Below are 20852 nucleotides of genomic sequence, written 5' to 3' on the forward strand. Positions count from 1 at the left end.
TTCAACGCTTAGATCAGTACATTTTTGATAGCTAAGGGTATGAGGAGGTATGAAACCAAGGTGCATTGATGGAATTTGGCTAAAGATCAACCATGATCTCACTGAATGGCAGAACAGGCTTGATGAGGGCTGAATGGTCTCCTCCTGGTCCTACATTCCTCTCAATAAAAATACTTGAAAAGCTTGAATTAAAATAACATTTTTAATATACTTTTTAAAATCTGACAGACACACTTAAATTACACTTTATATTACATTGCTTACAGCTTGATACAGGTTCCTTGTGTCCTGCAAGTATGGTCAGGCCTCAACACCTATTCCAGTTAGAGGTTGTTTTCACTAGGTAAGCAAAAAAGGTGTAGAGGAGGATAATGAGGCCTGCAGCAAATTGCTCCACTGCCTCTATCACAACACTTTGAGATCACCAACCATACCCTCCAATACCCTCCACCTCTACTATTATAAGTATTCCATGGGGTGAGGATATGGTGGCCTAAAAAGTCCATGTTCAGCGGAGGCAGTTTTTGGGGTAGTGATTTGGTGGAAATCAGAATCAATCCTGTGTGTTTTGTTTTAGCCACATTCAAATGATCTTTTTCAATGATATTTTTTCACATGTTCCTATTTTCAATATGTTGAAGTACCCATTGTGCAAAACACTGAAAGGCTTAAAAAAAAAATTGAAGACTTCCGGGTGCAGCTATGCAGAGCTAGGTCGCATATTCGGTAGCTCCCGCTTGGAACGGACTTTTGGGCTCTTTTAAAGGGCCCCCATGGCATTTGTTTGACATTTCCCGGTGTGGGACAAAGACTGCAGCATTCCCCTGACAGAGTCCCCCAGGAATGTTATGTCTTTTGGCTGCCAAACACGGCAGAAACAGTAAAGGATTTGGCTTTGGCTGCAGGTTTAGACAAGGGCCTCTTCCAGCATGCAGGCGGGGGAAGGGCAAGCTTAAAGCTGCAATCTGACTTGACTCTATCAAAGGTGAATTCTAGCAGCAGAGGGAACAACTGTGAAAGGATCTACCAGGACCAATGAAGAAGTAGGGACGAGGCTTCCGGTGGCGGCCATGGAGGAGTAGGTCGCGCATTCGGCAGCTCCCGTCTGGAACTGACTCTCAGACCTTTTTCAGGAGTTTCCATAGACTTTTTAAACGGACCAGAAGTGCTGATGCCGGGGCATACGCGAGCACGATGCTCGAGGCGATGATGGGCACGAAGGCCCCTTCGAGGCCGCTGGAGTTGGACGGGGCACATCGGGTGCTGGCGAAGAAGCCCCAGGCAAATGAGCCGCCAAGGGCGATGGTGGTGAGGTTCCACCGGTTCACGGACAGAGAGTGGGTCCTGAGATGGGCCAAGAAGGAGCGGAGCAGCAAGTGGGACAATGCAGAGATCCGAATATACCCGGACTGGAGCACGGAGGTTGCAAAGCGGAGAGCGGGTTTCGACCGGGCCAAAGCGGCGTTGTACCGGAAAGAAGTGAAATTCGGAATGCTGCAGCCAGCGCGACTGTGGGTCACATACAAGGGCCAACACTATTACTTTGAAACGCCTGAAGAGGCGTGGACCTTTGTACAAGCCAAAATGTTGGACTCTAACTGAGGGTTTGTGAGGGTAGGGGTGATGTTTGAGGTTTGATGTGTGATGGTTGTTGTATATAGGGGGTCAATCACGCGCAGGAAATGTTACATGGGCTGGGGGAGAGAGACAAGGCCGCGACAGGAGCTGCGCCAGAGGGGGCGGAGCAGGCTTTGGAAAGGCGGGAAGAGGAACGAAGGAATGCATATAGATTGGGAGACTCCCACGCCGGGAGGTCAATGGGATAGCGGGGGAAGCTGGGGTCAGCAGGCGTCAGCTGACTTACGGGAGTGACATGGGGGGAGCAAAAAAGCTAGACAGGGGTCTAGCGGCGGGGAGGGGAGGGGGGGGGGGAAAGGGTTGCTGCTGCACTGGCCGAAAGGGAATGGGACACAGAAGAGGTGGTCGGGACGGGGATCCCCCCTCTGGGGGACTGGAGGGTGAGGGAGACGTGGACACGGGACTGGCCCAGAAAAGGAGATGGCTAGTCGGCAGGGCGTGGGGGGGGTGAGAGCCCCTCCAATCCGGCTGATAACGTGGAATGTGAGGGGCCTGAATGGGCCGGTGAAGAGGGCTCGAGTGTTCGTGCACTTAAAGGGACTGAAGGCGGACGTGGCCATGCTCCAAGAGACACACCTGAAGGTGGCGGACCAGGTCAGGCTAAGAAAGGGATGGGTAGGACAGGTATTCCACTCGGGACTGGACGCGAAGAATAGAGGGGTGGCAATATTGGTGGGAAAGCAGGTGTCATTTGAGGCCAAGACTATTGTAGCGGACAATGGAGGGCGATATGTAATGGTGAGCGGTAGGCTGCAAGGGATGTGGGTGGTGTTGGTAAACGTATACGCCCCGAACTGGGATGATGCAGGATTCATGAAGCGCATGTTGGGGCGCATTCCGGACCTGGAGATAGGAGGCCTGATAATGGGAGGGGACTTCACTACAGTGTTGGATCCAGCACTAGACCGCTCCAAATCAAGGACTGGAAAGAGGCCGGCGGCGACAAAGGTACTTAGGGGGTTTATGGATCAGAAGGGGGGAGTGGACCCATGGCGGTTTGCAAGGCCGCAGGCCAGGGAATTTTCTTTCTTCTCCCATGTACACAAAGCCTACTCCCGGATAGATTTTTTGTTCTGGGTAGGGCGCTCATCCCGAGGGTGGAGGGGACGGAGTATTCGGCTATAGCCGTTTCGGACCATGCCCCACACTGGGTGGAACTGGAGCTGGGAGAGGAGAGGGACCAACGCCCGTTGTGGCGGCTGGATGTGGGACTGCTGGCGGACGAGGTGGTGTGTGGAAAGGTGAGGGGGTGTATCGAAAGGTACTTGGAGGCCAACGACAACGGGGAGGTGCGGGTGGGGGTGGTATGGGAGGCGTTGAAGGCGGTGATCAGGGGAGAGCTAATTTCCATTAGGGCTCATAGGGAGAAGACAGAGGGTATGGAAAGGGAGAGGTTAGTGGGGGAGATTTTGAGAGTGGACAGGAGATACGCAGAGGCCCCGGAGGAAAGATTACTTGGGGAAAGACGACGGCGCCAGACGGAGTTTGACCTGTTGACCACAGGGAAGGCGGAGGCACAGTGCAGGAAAGCGCAGGGGGCGACCTACGAGTATGGGGAAAAGGCTAGTCGGATGCTGGCACACCAGCTCCGTAAGAGGATGGCAGCGAGGGAAATAGGGGGAGTCAAAGATGGAAGGGGAGCCACGGTTCGGAGTGCGACAAAAATAAACAAGGTATTCAAGGCCTTTTATGAAGAGCTGTACAGATCCCAGCCCCCAGCGGGGGAAGAGGGGATGAGACGATTCCTAGATCAGCTGAGATTCCCGAGGGTGGAGGAGCAAGAGGTGGCTGGTTTGGGCGCACCAATTGGGTTGGAGGAGCTGAGCAAGGGTTTGGGGAGCATGCAGGCGGGGAAGGCCCTGGGACCGGACGGATTCCCGGTGGAGTTCTACAGGAAGTACGCAGACCTGTTGGCCCCGCTACTGGTGAGGACCTTTAATGAGGCAAGAGAGGAGGGGACCCTGCCCCCGACAATGTCGGAAGCGACAATTTCTTTGATCCTAAAGCGGGACAAGGACCCACTGCAATGTGGATCGTACAGGCCGATCTCGCTCCTCAATGTGGATGCAAAGTTGCTGGCAAAAGTGCTGGCCACGAGGATCGAGGACTGTGTCCCGGGGGTAATCCACGAGGACCAGACGGGATTTGTAAAGGGCAGGCAACTAAACACCAATGTGCGGCGGCTCTTAAACGTGATAATGATGCCATCGGAGGAGGGAGAGGCGGAGATAGTGGCAGCTATGGACGCGGAGAAGGCCTTTGACCGAGTAGAGTGGGAGTACCTCTGGGAGGTGCTGCGCAGGTTTGGGTTCGGGGTAGGGTTTATCAATTGGGTTAAGCTCCTTTACAGAGCCCCGATGGCAAGTGTAGTGACGAACCGGCGGAGGTCGGAGTACTTTCGACTGTACCGAGGGACGAGGCAGGGGTGCCCCCTGTCCCCCCTGTTGATCGCATTGGCGATTGAACCATTGGCCATGTCATTGAGGGAGTCTAATAAATGGAAGGGGGTGGTCCGAGGGGGAGAAGAGCATCGGGTGTCACTATATGCGAATGACCTGTTGCTGTACGTGGCGGATCCAATGGAGGGGATGGTGGAGGTCATGCAGACTCTAAGGGAGTTTGGGGAGGTTTCGGGCTATAAGCTCAATGTAGGGAAGAGTGAGCTCTTTGTATTACAGGCGGGGGACCAAGAAAGAGGGATAGGGGACCTACCGCTGAGGAGGGTGGAGGGGAGCTTTCGGTATCTGGGGATACAGATAGCCAGGAGTTGGGGGACCCTACATAAACTGAATCTGACGAGGTTGGTGGAGCAAATGGAGGAGGATTTCAAAAGATGGGACATGTTACCGCTCTTGCTGGCGGGTAGAGTGCAGTTGGTCAAAATGGTGGTCCTTCCGAGGTTTCTGTTTGTGTTTCAGTGCCTTCCCATCGTGATCACTAAGGCCTTTTTTAAGAGAGTAGGCAGGAGTATTATGGGGTTTGTGTGGGCGAATAAGACCCCGAGAGTAAGGAGAGGGTTCCTGGAACTCAGTAGGGACCGAGGAGGGTTGGCGCTGCCAAACCTGGGGAGCTACTACTGGACAGCAAATGTGGCGATGATCCGCAAGTGGGTTATGGAGGGAGAGGGGGCGGCATGGAAGAGGATGGAGATGGCGTCCTGTAAAGGAACGAGCCTGGGGCGTTGGTGACGGCACCGCTGCCGCTCTCGCCGACAAAGTATACCACGAGCCCGGTGGTGGCCGCAAAGCTAAGGATCTGGGGCCAGTGGAGACGGCACAGGGTGCAATGGGAGCATCGGTGTGGTCCCCGATCAGGGGTAACCACCGGTTTGTCCCGGGGAAGATGGACGGGGGGTTCCAGAGCTGGCATCGGGCAGGGATTGGAAGAATGGGGGACCTGTTCATCGACGGGACGTTTGCGAGCCTAGGGGCACGGGAGGAGAAGTTCGAGTTACCCCCGGGAAATGCCTTTAGATATATGCAGGTGAGGGCTTTTGTGAGGCGACAGGTGAGGGAATTCCCGTTGCTCCCGGCACAAGAAGTTCAAGATAGGGTGATCTCGGGTGTATGGGTCGGGGAGGGCAAGGTGTCGGAAATACACCAGGAGTTGAAAGAAGAGGGGGAAGCGCTGGTAGAAGAGTTGAAGGGTAAATGGGAGGAGGAGCTGGGGGAGGAGATCGAGGAAGGTCTGTGGGCTGATGCCCTAGGTAGGGTTAATTCCTCCTCCTCGTGTGCCAGGCTCAGCCTGATACAATTTAAGGTGGTCCACAGAGTGCACTTGACGGGGGCGAGGTTGAGTAGGTTCTTTGGGGTAGAGGACAGATGTGGAAGGTGCTCAGGGAGCCGGGCAAACCATGTCCATATGTTTTGGTCATGCCCGGCACTGGAGGGGTTCTGGAGAGGAGTGGCGGGAGCAATATCTCAGGTGGTGAAAGTCCGGGTCAAGCCAAGCTGGGGGCTAGCAATATTTGGAGTAGTGGACGAACCGGGAGTGCAGGAGGTGAAAGAGGCCAGCATTCTGGCCTTTGCATCCCTAGTAGCCCGGCGAAGGATCTTGCTAATGTGGAAGGAGGCGAAGCCCCCCACTACCGTTGCCCTGCAGCAAATTAACACTTCTGTTTTTGTTGGCAAATGAAAGCGCTAGTAATCAATAGCAGCATCAGCGAAAGTGACCATGAAGCTGTCAGGTTAACATACAAACCTAACTCGTTAACCTCATGGAAGGAAATTTCCCTCCTTACACTCTCTGTCCTATATATAAAATAATAATAATTATTTTAAATCATTTTTCATTCATAATCACTTATTGTCACAAGTAGACTTCAATGAAGTTAGTGTGAAAAGCCCCTAGTCGCCACCTGTTCGGAGAGGCCGGTACGGGAATTGAACTTGCGCTGCTGGCCTTATTCTGCATTACAAGCCAGCTGTTTAGCCCACTGTGCTAAACCAGCCCCTGACTCCAGTCCCACATTAACATGTTTGATTCTTAACTGCCGCCTCAATAAGCAACTTAGAGGTTTCGGCGGCCACCTTGTGGGAGGCATTGAAGGTAGCAGTGAGGGGAGAGTTTATTTTGATACGGGCCCTCAGAGATAATTCGGAGCGGGCGGAGATGGAGAGGCTAGTGGAGGAGATCTTGCAGGGGGACAGGAGGTAATCGAAGGCCCCGGAGGCTGCTGAGGGAGCAGCAGAAACTGCAGATGGAGTTTGGGATATTGTCTAAGGGGAAGACGGTAGGGCAGTTGAGGAGGGCGAAGAGGGTGGTCTACGAATATGGGAGAAGACGGGCAGGATGTTGGTGCATCAATTGAGGAAACAGGAGGCAGCAAGGGAGATCGGAAAAGTGAAGGACATGGGGGGGCGGAACTCAGTCTTGGTCCCCACTGGCAGGTGAATGGGTTGTTTGGGGACTTTTACAGGAGGCTGTATGAGTCGGAACCCCCAGCCGGGGTGAAGGGAATGAGGCGAATTTTGGAGGGGTTGGAGTTCCCGAAGGTGCAGGAGGACCTGGTGGAGGGGCTGGGAGCCCCCACTGGGCTGGTAGAGGTGGTGTATGGGCTTGAGGCAATGCAGACGAGCAAGGCCCCAGGCCTGGACGGGTTCCCAGTGGAGTTTTACAATATGTTTTTGGGAGTCCTGGGGCCTCTGCTGGTGAGGGTGTTTAATGAGGCGAGGGAGCCGGTGGTGCTTTATCGCAGGCCTCCATCTCCTTGCTTTTAAAAGGGGACAAGGATCCGGAGCAGTGTGGGCACTACAGGCCGATCTCGCATTTAAATGTGGACGCCAAGCTATTGGCCAAGATCTTGGCCTTGGGATTGAGGACTGCGTGCCGGGGGTAATAGGGGAGAACCAGACCGGGTTCGTTAAGGGGAGGCATCTGTCAGCCAACATTAGGAGATTACTGAATGTGATAATGATGCCCCCCAAGAGACGGGAGGTGGAAGTGGTGGTCGCCAAGGGCGCAGAGAATGCCTTAAATCGGGTGGAGTGGGATTATTTGTGGGAGGTGCAAAGGCGGTTTGGGTTTGGGCGGGTTTTGTGGATTGGGTCCGGCTGCTGTATAAAGCACCAGTGGCGAGTGTGCAGTAAAACCAGGTGAGCTTGGATTATTTCAGGCTGCATCGGGGGTTGAGGCAGGAATGTCCACTCTCCCCACTGCTCTTTGCCGTGGTTATGTAGAGCCACTGACTATGATGCTGAGAGTGTCAAGAGACTGGAAGGGGATAGTATTGGCGTGGAGCACAGGGTCTTGCTGTAAGCGGACGACTTGTTGCTGTATTTTTCGGACCCGCTGGAACATATTGTGGGATTGATCATGGGGAAGAGCGAGGTCTTTCCGATGCAGACGAGGGGGTAGGAGAAGAGATTGGAGTTGCTGTTTAGGGTGTGGGGGGCATCTTTCGGTACTTGGGCATTCAGGTGGCGCTGGGGCGGGAGCAGCTACACAAGCTGAATTTGGCTTGGTTGGTGAAGCAGATGAAGAGAGACTTTAGGAGGTGGGATGCGCTCCCATTGCTCCCGTTGTCACTGGCGGAAAGGGTTCAAACGGTGAAGATGACGGTCCTCACAAGGGGCGTCATTCTCCGACCCCCCAGCGGGTCGGAGAATGGCCGTTGGCCACCGTGAATCCCGCCCCCGCCAGTTGCCGAAGTCTCCAAAGGGAGAAAAGTCGGCGGGGCGTTAATGTCGCCGCTGCCGCGGAGAATGTCACGGGTCTGCGCAAGGCAGCCGATTTTCGGCCTGCCGATATTCTCCCTTCCGGATGGGCCAAAGTCCCGTCGACGTGATGACCGTTCACGTCGACGGAAATCAAATCTCCTTTTCATCGGCGTGAACCTGTGCTCCAGGTTCACGCCGACCAGCGTGGAGGTGAGTGACGGCCTGGGCGGTTGGCCGCTGGGCAGGCGATGGCGTGGCCGCAGTCTGAATGTGTGGGGAGAGGTGTGTCTCAGGTTTTGTGTGTGTGTGTGTGTGTGCGGCGGGGAGGCAGGGGGGGGGGGTGGTGAGAGTGGGCTGGGCTCCGGGAGAGTGCCGGGAGGGGGGTCCGTGCCGGGGAGGAGGATGAGGGGGGGGTCCGTGCCGGGGAGGAGGATGGGGGGTCCGTGCCGGGGAGGAGGTTGGGGTCCGTGCCGGGGAGGAGGATGGGGGGGGTCCGTGCCGGGGAGGAGGATGAGGGGGTCCGTGCCGGGGAGGAGGATGGGGGGGGTCCGTGCCGGGGAGGAGGATGGGGGGTCCGTGCCGGGGAGGAGGTTGGGGTCCGTGCCGGGGAGGAGGATGGGGGGGTCCGTGCCGGGGATGAGGATGGTGAGGGGGGGTCCGTGCCGGGGAGGGGGATGGGGGGTCCGTGCCGGGGAGGAGGATGGGGGGGTCTGTGCCGGGGAGGAGGATGAGGGGGGGGTCCGTGCCTGGGAGGAGGATGGGGGGTCCGTGCCGGGGAGGAGGTTGGGGTCCGTGCCGGGGAGGAGGATGGGGGGGGTCCGTGCCGGGGAGGAGGATGAGGGGGTCCGTGCCGGGGAGGAGGATGGGGGGGGGTCCGTGCCGGGGAGGAGGATGGGGGGTCCGTGCCGGGGAGGAGGTTGGGGCCCGTGCCGGGGAGGAGGATGGGGGGGTCCGTGCCGGGGATGAGGATGGTGAGGGGGGGTCCGTGCCAGGGAGGGGGATGGGGGGTCCGTGCCGGGGAGGAGGATGGGGGGGTCTGTGCCGGGGAGGAGGATGGGGGGGGGGTCCGTGCCGGGGAGGGGGATGGGGTCCGTGCCGGGGAGGAGGTTGGGGTCCGTGCCGGGGAGGAGGATGGGGGGGGTCCGTGCCGGGGATGAGTATGGGGAGGGGGGTCCGTGCCGGGGAGGGGGATGGGGGGGTCCGTGCCGGGGAGGAGGATGGGGGGGTCCGTGCCGGGGAGGAGGATGGGGGGGGTGGTCCGTGCCGGGGAGGGGGATGGGGTCCGTGCCGGGGAGGAGGATGGGGGGTCCGTGCCGGGGTTGAGGATGGGGGGGTCCGTGCCGGGGTTGAGGATGGGGGGGTCCGTGCTGGGGAGAAGGATGGGGGGGGGTGTCCGTGCCGGGGAGGGGGATGGAGTCCGTGCCGGGGAGGACGGTGGGGGGGTCCGTGCCGTGGAGGAGGATGGGGGGGGCGGTCCATGCTGGGGAGGGGGATGGGGGTTCCGTGCCGGGGAGGAGGATGGGGGGGTCCGTGCCGGGGAGGAGGATGGGGGGGGGGGTCCGTGCCGGGGAGGAGAATGGAGGGTCCGTGCCGGGGAGGAGGTTGGGGTCCGTGCCGGGGAGGAGGATGGGGGGGTCCGTGCCGGGGAGGAGGATGGGGGGGGGGGGTCCGTGCCGGGGAGGGGGATGGGTGGTCCGTGCCGGGGAGGGGGATGCGAGGGCAAGTGAGTTGGTCCACCTGGCCAGGTTCCAGCTCCAACAGTTGGACCCATGCGGTCCATGCCACCTGGCTGGGGGGAGGAAGGGGTATGGGCAATGATGACATGTCGTCTTTCCCCCCCCGCCCCCCACCAGGCCGTCATGTTTTCCGATCATCCAGCGATGTTGGCCGCCGTGGCGGCAGCCGCTAATGTCCATGTTGCCCTGGATGAGGAGGAGGAGGAGGAGCGTGCCAGAGAGGCGGCGCAGGCTGCCGCAGAGGGGCAGGTGGCAGCCGCCCAGGCTGGAGGGACACCTGACCGACAGGACGAGGAGGGGGAGGAGGACGTCGCGGCCCCACGGCAACGGAGGCACCCGAGGGCGCTCCGTGTGTACCGGCCCCGGCAGTCATACCAGGACCTCACGGACCGGGAATGCAGGATGAGACTCCGGATGAGGCGGGAAACCGTGGCACACATCTGCCACCTGCTGGCACACCTGTCACCGCGTGGCACTGGCGGGGGACACCCTCTCCCCGTGTCCGTCAAGGTTACGGTGGCCCTGAACCTTTATGCAACGGGGTCATTGCAGGCACCGAGTGGGGACCTGTCCGGCATATCGCAGACATCGGTGCATCGGTGCATCCGGGCAGTGACAGATGCCCCATATGCCATGGCGCACCGCTACATCCGCTTCCCTGTGGACCGGGCCAGCCAAGATGCCCGGGCCGTGGGCTTCTCTGCCGTGGCCGGGTTCCCCATGGTCCAGGGCGCGATCGATGGGATGCACGTCGCCGTGCGGCCACCTGCAGATAACAGGGCCGTGTTCACTAATAGGAAGGGGACCTATTCGATGAACATACAGGTGGTCTGCGACCACCGCATGATGATCCTGCACGTCTGCACCCGTTACCCAGGCAGTGTACACGACTCATACGTGTTGTCGCGATCATCCATCCCCGGCATGTACGAGGGACGCCATCCCCGGCAGAGGGGCTGGTTGCTGGGCGACAGGGGCTACCCATTGCGATCGTGGCTGATAACGCCTATACGGAGGCCACGCAATGAGGTGGAGAACCGCTACAATGATGCCCATGTAGCGACCAGGGGAGTGATAGAGAGGTGCTTTGGCGCGCTGAAGATGCGTTTCAGGTGCCTGGACCTCTCTGGGGGCGCCCTCCAGTATCGGTCAGATAGGGTCGGCCGCATCATTGTGGTGTGCTGCGTCCTGCACAACATAGCCCAGCAGAGGGGCGATGTGCCGCAGGCAGAGGAGGGCGGAGTGGAGGAGCAGCAGGAAGAGGCGCAGTCCTCCCCAGATGAGGGGGATGGGGGCAATGGTCAGGGCAGACGGGCTAGACACAGGCGGGTGGCTGTCCACCGTTACCGGCTGGCCCAGCGGGCACGGGACAGGCTGATAGCCGCCCGCTTCACTGACTAGATGGGCGTGGGAATCAGGTAGTCTGGCCACAGACCGCACACCATGGCAACAGCCGGCCACCCACACCCCCCACCCATCCACCCACCCAGCACCCTCACCCCCCTCCCCAACCCCACCCACCCCACCCGCATGCCCACCACCACCACCCCCCCTCCCCCCCCCCCATTGCCGATCCACCTGCGGCACAACGGCCGGGCTCACACAGTTGCGTGTCTATTGCAGGCCATGAAGAATGATGACAACCCACCCTGCGGTGAGCTCCTGGCTCCACATCGTTGGACTATGTCTGACCCATGGCCACAGTACCACCATCCACCCGGACCATCCCTGCATGCGGCTGTGACACTGCAGCGCACGGTCCCGTCCTCTGCCCGGGGGAATGTTGATGGCGGCCCAGGGGGAAGGGGGCAGACTCACCTGGGGCTGAGGTAAGACCACCCCTCACACACACACATGCGCTCAACGTACATGACACCCCCGCACGCTTTGGACAGAGCACAAAGGCAGCTTCTGTAGGTGTAACATTGACTTTAATAACCAAACGAGTTCATGCACGTGCCCTAGCCCCTAAAACTCATCTGTGCCCTGCACCCGTGCCAACTTACTCAGTGTCTAATTGTTTGGCCTTACGGGCCCTTTGACTACATCTACGTGGTTCCCCAGACGGTACAGCAGAACTGGAGGTGGACTCCTGTGATTCCTGCCCTCTGACACGGGATCCCTTTGGCGGCCGTTTCCTGGGGCGTCCTGGCCTAGATGGGCCAGGCTGCGGCCCGGACGACTGGGATGGCGAGCTGCCAGCCTGTCCTGCCCTTTGCCCACCCGATGCACCTGGGACGGAAGGGGGGTGAGTCCGAGGTGTCGCGGTTTTCCCGGACCTCCCCTACAGGGGGACCTGGGATGGACCACACCACCTCCTCCTCCCTCGGGGTGCCCGATGGCCCCAGGCCTCTACATTGGTGGGGGATGCGAACGGACTGGCCATCCGATGCCCCCCCGGCATCTGGCGTTGCCAGTCCTGGAGGCCCGTGCTGGTATCGACAGGGGTCTGCAGGTTTGCTGCCATGGAGCCCAGGGGGTTGGCAAACCCTGTCTGTGACAGTGCGACGCCGGCTCACACATGGGCAATGGCGCCGATGCCCTCAGCGATGGCCTGCTGAGACTGGGCCATGGCCTGCAGAGACTGGGCCATGGCCTGCTGAGACTGGGCCATGGCCTGCAGAGACTGGGCTATGGCGTTGAACGCCTCTGCCATCTGGCGCTGGCACTGGCTCATGGCCTCCTGTGAGAGGGGAGCCATGTCCTGGGCCACAGACGCCGCCTGCACGGAAAGCCCCAGGCCTCGCAAACCGTTCCCCATGTCTGACACCGTCGCACCCATTGCCTCCACCGCGGACGCCACCCGTGCGGTGTCGGCCTGGGTGGCACGCATGACCGGCACCACTTCCAGCTCCTGGACGCGGGTGGACTCCTCCACCTGCGACTGCAGCCGCCGCAAGCCGGCCGTCACCCTCTTCGCTCGTCTCCGGGTCGGTGGTTGCATCGGATCTAAGTGTGGGTGTGGAAACTCCAGGAACCCGGGATCCATCTGGGCGGCAGATGTTCGCTTGGGCTGGGCTGCCCTCCGACCGCCCGGCCCCTCTGCTGCTCCTACCTCCACCTGCTGTACCGGGACGGCTGTGTTGTGCGCACCAGTGAGTGTACCAGACGCCTCATCGTTAAAGTGCCCAACCGAGGTGAGTGTTTCTGCGATGGTGGAGGGTGTTGGTGACAGCAGTGGCGTTGTGTCGTGCTCTTCGTCCCACTGTGAGTCCATGGCACTTTGGGGTGGGGGTTCGCCTCCACCCATCCACTCTGAGTCACTGTCCGGTATTTCGTCTTCCTGGGTAGTGGTGTCCTGGGTAGTGGTGTCCTGGGTAGTGGTGTCCTGGCTCAGGTGTGACGGGGGCCTGTGCCTGCCCCCCTCGTCGCTGGGTGGCACACGCCTGCCTCATCGCTCCCGCACGTGATGGGGGTGTCGTCTCCCTGTTGCTCCAGGTCTCTCCGTCTCCCGTGGTGTGCGAGAGACACCTTTCCTCGTGCTCGGTCAGTGGCCTCTCATCAGCGGGGCCTCCTCCAGTCCTCACATGCTCCCTATTGTTGTGTGCGCGCTTCTCCTGTAGCGGGGGTGGGGGTGGGGGGGGGAGGGGGGCGGGGTGGTGGCAGGGGTAAAAGGCAACTGTGTTAGGCAGGTATATGAATGCACACCATCGGTTGCGCGTGCATTGCAGAGGTTAAGGTTAGGGCTGGATTCACTTGGGGATATGGGGGAGGGGGAATATGGGGGATGGGGGATATGGGGGAGGGGGGATATGGGGGAGGGGGATATGGGGGAGGGGGGATATGGGTAGGGGGATCTGGGGAGGGGGGTATGGGGGATATGGGGGAGGGGGGATATGGGGGAGGGGGGATGTGGGGGGGGATATGGGGGAGGGGGGATATGGGGGCTATGGGGGATATGGGGAGGCTCACCCTGCCTGCTCTGACGAGGTCGTTCACCTTCTTGTGGCACTGGGTGCCTGTCCATGGTGTCAGGCCACAGCGGCGACGGCCTCTGCCACCTCCCTCCACAGACGCCGGCTGTGGCGTGGGGCAACTCTGCGGCCGTGCCCGGGATACAGGGCGTCCCTCCTCTGCTCCACTGCGTCCAGGAGCGCCTCCACATCCCGTGACTGGAACCTCGGGGCTGAGCGGCGGCCAGCCATCCAGTTGGGTGTTCCGGTCGGGTGGGGGGGAGCAGCGCGGCCTTATGAGCCATCACGCCGTGCGGCGTGTATGACGCTGCACGGCGTGAACCACTGCGCAAGCGCGGATCCCGTCACGTCGCTGCTAGCCCATTTCGGGCCAGGGACTTTTGACCCATTTTTCCGGCGTGACGAAAGTCGGATTTGCGCCGTTTTTTGCGCCGATCACGGAGAATTTCGCCCAAGGTTCTTGTTTGTGTTCCAGGGCCTCCTGATTTTTATTCCCAAGGCATTGTTTAGGAGGGTGAACTTGTGGGTTTGTGTGAGCGGGCAAAACTCCGCGGGTGATGCTGATGCTGTTGGAGCGGGGTCGGGGTGGGGGGGGCGGGGGGGGGGGGGCGGATTGGCTCTCCTGAACTTCATGAATTATTACTGAGGGGGCGAACATAGCGATGGTCAGGAAATGGGTAGTGATGGAGAGGTCGGTATGGGAGTGGATGGAGGCAGCCTCATGTAAAGACACAGGTTAGACCAGCAGCGCGGGTTCAATTCCTGTACCGGCCTCCCCGAACAGGCGCCAGAATGTGGCAACTAGGGGCTTTTCACAGTAACTTCCTGCACAATCAATTTTAAAAGTGAAAACGTACTGGATGGTCAGGAATAGGATGTAATGACTTAGACAAGACCTTTGAGATTGACCAATTGGGATACAAGTTTTCTGATTAGTGGGCCAATCAGTGAACCTCTTCTTTGTGTATAACAGGGAGTGTCAGATTCTCTGCACTCCCAGTGTAGACAGCAAGCTGAATGCACATGGTCGTACTGCTGTTGGTTTCGTTAGTAAAAGGGGTTCTGGTGAAGGGACTTCTGCCTCCATGGACTTATTACAAGGGAAACTAGCCGTTTAACTCTTAAACTCTCTGAAGTCCTTAGCTGAGTCCCAGGGTCAAAGAGGCATCCTTTACATGCAGTATTCATTTTGTTTTAAATTCTGAAGGCATTCGATTTGACCTCTGTTGTCATGAGAAAGTTGTTAGGAAATCATGGCAGCTATTGTAACCTGAAATGTCAATTGATATTTCATTTAGAATGATACACAAAGATAGTGAAATACTTACCCTGCGACGTAAGGTAATTCAAATGATCATTTCCAATCCAATGTTCCCCATTGAGATTTCGGAAGTTTCCAAAGCCTTCCTTGTAATCAGACCAGCCTCTGGGTGATAAATGAGCAATGTAAATGAGCGATGTATTATATTTCATTGTTTTTGAGAGTAAGTTCACAGCGGTGTGTATCAGAAAGGGCCAACCTGTAATTGAAGCCTGAGATAATATCCTCACCTGGGATTATTTCAATAACAGAATTTACTGCCTTATTGAAAATCTGTATGCTGTGGACTGTGACTCAAACCTCACTTAAATTGTTGAAAATGATTTAGTACTGAGCTCAACTGAGTATTCAGCGGCTGATGAACCCGAGATGTTAGAATGGGATGATGTCACATGAACTGCCAGTGATAGTCTTGTCTGTCTTCAAGCTTGACAAGAATGTGCCTGCATTATTAATTTTATATATGCACATCCATAATTAATTGTACAATAACATCCATTATTGATTATTCACCAACATACATAATTCATTAGAAATGGAAACTTATCAGCTGCACCAATTGTATTTAAATAGTAACCCCTTGTTAATTAGAAAGATATTTGCTCCAAACTTCCTGGACTTGGAAAGATAAATAAGATTTATGTCAGGGAGATATACACTCCTGTTGGAGAAAACACTTCTGCTGGGATTCTGGGCTATTTGCTGATGGGGGCAGGGGTGGATGGGAGTACAAGTCTGCAATGGTGTGTTGAAAGAAGCACCAGAAAATGATTAAATAAAAGGAGCAAAACGCAAACATTTTCATTTCAGGTATCGACACTGGTTATTTGGCTTAATAATGGACTTCTGCCTTCAGTAAAAATAAATAATTAATAAGTATTTTGCAAAGTTATTGATCTATCTTTGTTGGTCACTTCCATTTTTGCAAACAGCGATTGGAGGCTTAATTGGAGGAACTATCTGGAAGCATTTGATGGAGCCACTCGAGTAAGCTGAATTCAAATAAATAGGTAAAATCACCACCACCCCCTCCCCCCGACACTCCTGACCTCTCTTGCTAAGGCTGTCAGCCTCAAGATAACATAGAATTATCTGAAGTCCATGTTCCATTAGCTCCTCTTCAGGAGCGGCCTGTAGTCCCAGCAGTTGCCATCATGTGTACCTGCTGCTGCTTGGTAAACAGAGTGGTTGGCCAATTAGCTTGACTGGCAGTCTTCTGAGGCAGGGCTTATTCCCTAGATTGTTGAAGTTACACCCTCAGCCAAACGTTAAGTGCATGCAGGGCAGTTGGCCTTCCAACGGATGGGCTCCTGACTGACTTTTGAGTTGAAGAGGAGTGTAAAATCCAGTCCTATGTTCTGAGTACTTTATTTTAATATTCATTGTATTTTACAATCGATTTCAAATGCTCACATTGTTTTCGAAAAGACAATTTGAACTTGCTTAGGAAGTTGCCCTATCAAAGCAACAGAAGAAACATATTCCCATAAACGAGGCAAGATTCAACTCAATTTGTAACAGGGACAAATGTTAATTTCTGATAACAGCAGGATAAAGCAAATTTTGCTGGAAAATTGGATTATCATGATCTGGGGAGGAATGTTGAAAATTTCCACCAGAAGAGAGGTCAATGCAATTTGAGTCTTTAATAAAGGGTAACCTCAGCAGTACAATAAACACCAGCCCTGTCCATCAGATACATTGTTCAAATGGAGATTTGTTTTGTTTATTATTCCTATTCAGTTTTAAAATCATTTATACTCACAAAATAACTTGTTCAAACACAGACTGGATGTGTTATCTAATGTAATTTGGCAGCATGGTAGCACAAGTGGATAGCACTGTGGCTTCACAGCGCCAGGGTCCCAGGTTCGATTCCCCGCTGGGTCACTGTCTGTGCGGAGTCTGCACGTTCTCCCTGTGTCTGCATGGGTTTCCTCCGGGTGCTCCGGTTTCCTCCCACAGTCCAAAGACGTGCAGGTTAGGTGGATTGGCCATGATAAACTGCCCTTAGTGACCAAAAAGGTTAGGAGGTGTAATTGGGTTACGGGGATAGGGTGGAAGTGAGGGCTTAAGTGGGTCGGTGCAGACTCGATGGGCCGAATGGCCTCCTTCTGCACTGTATGTTCTATGTCTATGTTTAAAACAATATCAAACCTGTCAAAGTTTTCAGTGCCATCATTCCGTCTTTGGATGACAGTCCAGCCGCCACCATCTGTCATGTCACAGTACACGACAAAACTTGTAGGAGATGCCAATGGTTGAATTCTGTAAAATTTACTCCTCCTGTTTCCATTGTTGTAGATCTCTGCACAATCTTTATAAAAAATAAAAGTTCAGAATTTGTTCAGTTGGCATTATTTCTGAGGAGGAGGCCAAAGGATTGGGAAATGGGTATATGGGAATAGGGAGAAGGATAGAAAATAGAGAGGGCAAGGAAGAAAGGCGGGGGAGGATGGAAAGGAGGTAAAATCAGAGAATGTTGGAAAAACTGAGTGGGTCTGGTAGCATCTGTGGAGAGAGAAACAGAATTAATATTTAGAGTCCAATATGACTCTTCTTCCAACGATGAAGGGTTGTAAATGGGAGAAATTGTGAAAGGATGCAAGAACAGGGAAATTCTCTCTTGGGGAGGAGGAAGGGAAGGGATTCGTTCTTGAGATTGGAGTGTCAATTCGCTCACTCGTATGTGGGGCGGCTGGTGGGTAAATGTGAAATTGAGCTGGGAGAAAGGAAAGCAAACATGTCACTTGCTACAAATTGGGGAAAATTACAATTAAAAACCAAAGTAAAATAGGGAGCGCGATTTAAAGGTCGCGTTGTGCTTAAGCGAGAGCTTAACCCGCGATCTAACGGCCTCTTCCCATGAGATCGCAGGAGAGGCCATAATTGAGAATTGGACCGGGTTCCAGTGTGTTTGTGATCTAACCGGCCAGCTCCCGTTGCCAAAATTAGGATCCTGCCAAAGCATGGCGAGAAACTGATAATCACCACTTTAGGCCAATCTCCATACAATTAACCAGAGCGAGCCCTATCTAATGGCATCCCGTGATCTAACGGCCTCCACAGCAAGTGGTCACGCAGGCGACCCCACCTTGTTAAAAACGTGAAGCTAGCGGAAGGGCTGCTGTGGGGACCTGAGGAGGTGAGTTGCCACCTTTGCTCCCAGGCAATGAGCCCAGGTGCACTGGCAGTTGCTGTCCAAGTGCTCAAAGTGGGTGGGGGAGCCCCTGGGGACCAGTCTCAGTTGGAGTGGGCCGCTATCGGGTGGGGGGGGGGGTGGGGGGTTGGGGTTGCAGTTGCAGTGCAAGGGGGGTGACCGCCCATGTCCTCAGCTGGTGGAGGGGGTTGGGTGTCTCAGCGCCCGCAGGTCATCTATGCCACCCCCTGGACCTATTCCGGGGGCAAGCCCAGCCCCATCCCGCCTGCCCCACCGACCACCCATAACTCCCACTGATGGCGGAGGCCTCGGGCCATGCGGCTGAAGGCTTTCACAGTTAAGTGAGCATTTCACTTCTCCCAAGTGGATCCCCGTGGGTGGCGTACCATGTAGCATGTGGGAGTTATTACCTAGCATCCCAATGACGCCATGATGCCTGGACACTGCAGGAAGCAACACCACAGACGCAGTGGCGAACATGCGAGCACCCAGGAGCTGGTCCCCAGCACCAGGGACATTTCAGCGACCAGAGGGTGGCCGTGTACAATCGGGAGTGGACCAGTGCCTGGCCTAGGTAATATTACGTGCAGGTGTCTGGGGTAGAGGATCAGGGGTCCTCACTGTGACCGGAGTTGTGTGGGCAGGATGTACTGGATGGCAGGGAATGTAGGGGCCAGTGGGTTGGGGGGAGAAGCGTTGGGGGAGAGGAGGGAGCAGTGGGGGAGTGGGAGAAATGGGAGAATGAGTGTCCCGGGGTGGAAGACACCACTAGTCGTCAGTCTCACACTATTTCCCAGTTCCTTACAAATATTACCCACGATGGATGATATCTTGGATCCCGCAGAAGCTGCCTCGCGGTACTTCTGGCAGGCAAGGCAGCCAGACGCTGGAGGAGGTAGCAGCGTCGACAGAGATTTGTGGCGGCTGTCCATATGCAGGTTCGTGCACCACACCGAGGACACGACCGTTAATCAGGCCAGGGAGAGGACAGCGACGGCCCAAGATGTACAGACGTCACTGGTCTTTCAAACAGATGATGGACAGCATGTGCCACAGGAGGCTCCACGTCAACAAGGGGCAGCACGACACCTTGCAGACTTGGCACCACATGGTGGAGGAGGATACCCGTTCCCGGTGGCTGTCAAGTCAGCCCTGAACCTCTACGCCTCAGGATCATTCCAGAACCGAGCGGGGACTTGTGCGGCATCTCACAAGCTATAGCTCACGAGTGCTTCCATTAAGTTACGGATGCCCGGTTTGCCTGGGCAGTGAACTATATAAACTTTGACACAGACCAGGCCCAACAAGATGCCCGGGCAGCAGGATTCTCCGCCATCGACGGAGTGCCCCAGGTTCAAGGGGTAATAGATGACACGCAAGTCGCCTTGTATTCACTGGGCTGTATGGGAGTGCCCTACGTTAACAGGAAGGGGATCCGCTCCCTGAACATCCAGCTTTTGTGCGACCACCACATGAATATCATGCACGTGTGCACATGGTTCCCAGGGAGTGTGCACGACAGCTACATCCTGAGGCAGTCTGGCTAATGACACCAGTATGGAAGCCGGAGACTGAAGCAGAGACTCAGTATAACGAGCCCCATGCGGCCACCGGGCTGTCATTGAGCAGTGCAACTGATACCTCAAGAGATTCCAATGCCTCAAATGTTCTGGTGGCACACTGCAGTACACCCCCAGCGAATCGCCCACTTTGTGGTGGTCTGCTGTGTCCTCCAAAAACTGGCATAGCGGCGGGGCGACATGCTGGAGGTCGAGGAGGAGAAACATGTGCCCATCTTCGAGGAGGTGCCGGACCAGGAGAGACTGGAGGATAACCCGCAGAGGACCCACAGGACCAGCCGATGGATGGAGGACAGGTGGCAGCGACGAGGGTCCTGCAAGCCCGGAGGGCCAGGTAGGCCCTCATCCTTGCCCGCTTCACATAGGACATGGCCTCGTCTGTCATTCCCTCCCTCCCCACCTCCCTCCCCACCAACCCCCCCACACCCCTCCCCCTCCATAACTCCATTCCCCTTCCCCCTTGCCCACCCCTCACCCTGGCTCACCTTGGCAAGATTTGTATAACTGCACTCCAGGGTGATGGGATTGTGTCGGCACTGTCAGCGGGTCACTATCGGGGGGGGGGGGGGGCTTTCCGTGCTCCATTGCTGTGCCTAGCTGTGTCCCAAGGATGCACAGAGTAGGAGGCAGTCCACTGCTTATCGTGTCCCGTGGCCTTTGCTGCCTATAGCAGGTGTCCTCTGGGGTCCCTGGGCTGGAGGGCCCCAGGCCACTTGCCAGAGTCCCATGCCTTACTGTGCCACCCTGTACCGGGTGCTGGCTCCGAGGTGCTTTTGTCAGGAGGGGTGTCTCAGGGGAGCTGGTGGGTGCCGTCGCCACTCTGTAAGGTGGCTCCAGGCTGGCACCCAGCACCTCCTCCTCCCATTCGGTGCCCAGAGGGCCCTGGGTTTCACCTTGGGGCGGAGGGGCAGCTGGATCAAGCACCGGCTTGTCCCGGGTCATTTGCCTCTGCCAGCCCTGGCTGCAGGACAGTGTCAACGATGCTCCTCAGTGACTGGGACATGCTTTGCAGTGCCCTGGCAATGCCCACCTGAGACTGGGATATGTCCCCCAGCACCTCGGACATGCCCACATGAGACTGGGAGACGTCCCTCAGCGACTGGGACGTGCTCTGTAGTGCCTCGGCAATACTCACCTGAGACTGGGACATGCCCCGCAGCACCTCATCATGGTCCACCTGGTACTGGGTCATGTCCCCCAGCAACTGGGACATGTTGTCGAGGCGCTCAGCCATGGCCGTCACCAGCTGAGCTACACCACAGTAGTTAACAGGCTTCTGGGGCACATTCTGGTGAGCACCACATAGTTGCCTGTGCATATCAGGTGGATCCAGGAACAACCCAGA

General features: G+C 56.6%; 1 protein-coding gene across 1 annotated transcript in view; it reads right to left on the minus strand.

The window, feature by feature from the left end:
- fgl1 (fibrinogen-like 1) overlaps nucleotides 1-20852 on the minus strand; it is a 78636-nt gene that overhangs the window by 31033 nt on the left and 26751 nt on the right. Inside the window, exons 4-5 of the mRNA XM_072496878.1 lie at nucleotides 16925-17084; nucleotides 14775-14872 (exon numbers count right to left, since the gene is read on the minus strand). Coding sequence (XP_072352979.1) covers nucleotides 14775-14872; nucleotides 16925-17084 — 258 coding nt within the window. The remainder of the gene's footprint in view (nucleotides 1-14774; nucleotides 14873-16924; nucleotides 17085-20852) is intronic.

The sequence above is a fragment of the Scyliorhinus torazame genome, chromosome 3 (genome assembly GCF_047496885.1).
Source record: "Scyliorhinus torazame isolate Kashiwa2021f chromosome 3, sScyTor2.1, whole genome shotgun sequence".
Classification (NCBI taxonomy): Eukaryota; Metazoa; Chordata; class Chondrichthyes; order Carcharhiniformes; family Scyliorhinidae; genus Scyliorhinus; species Scyliorhinus torazame.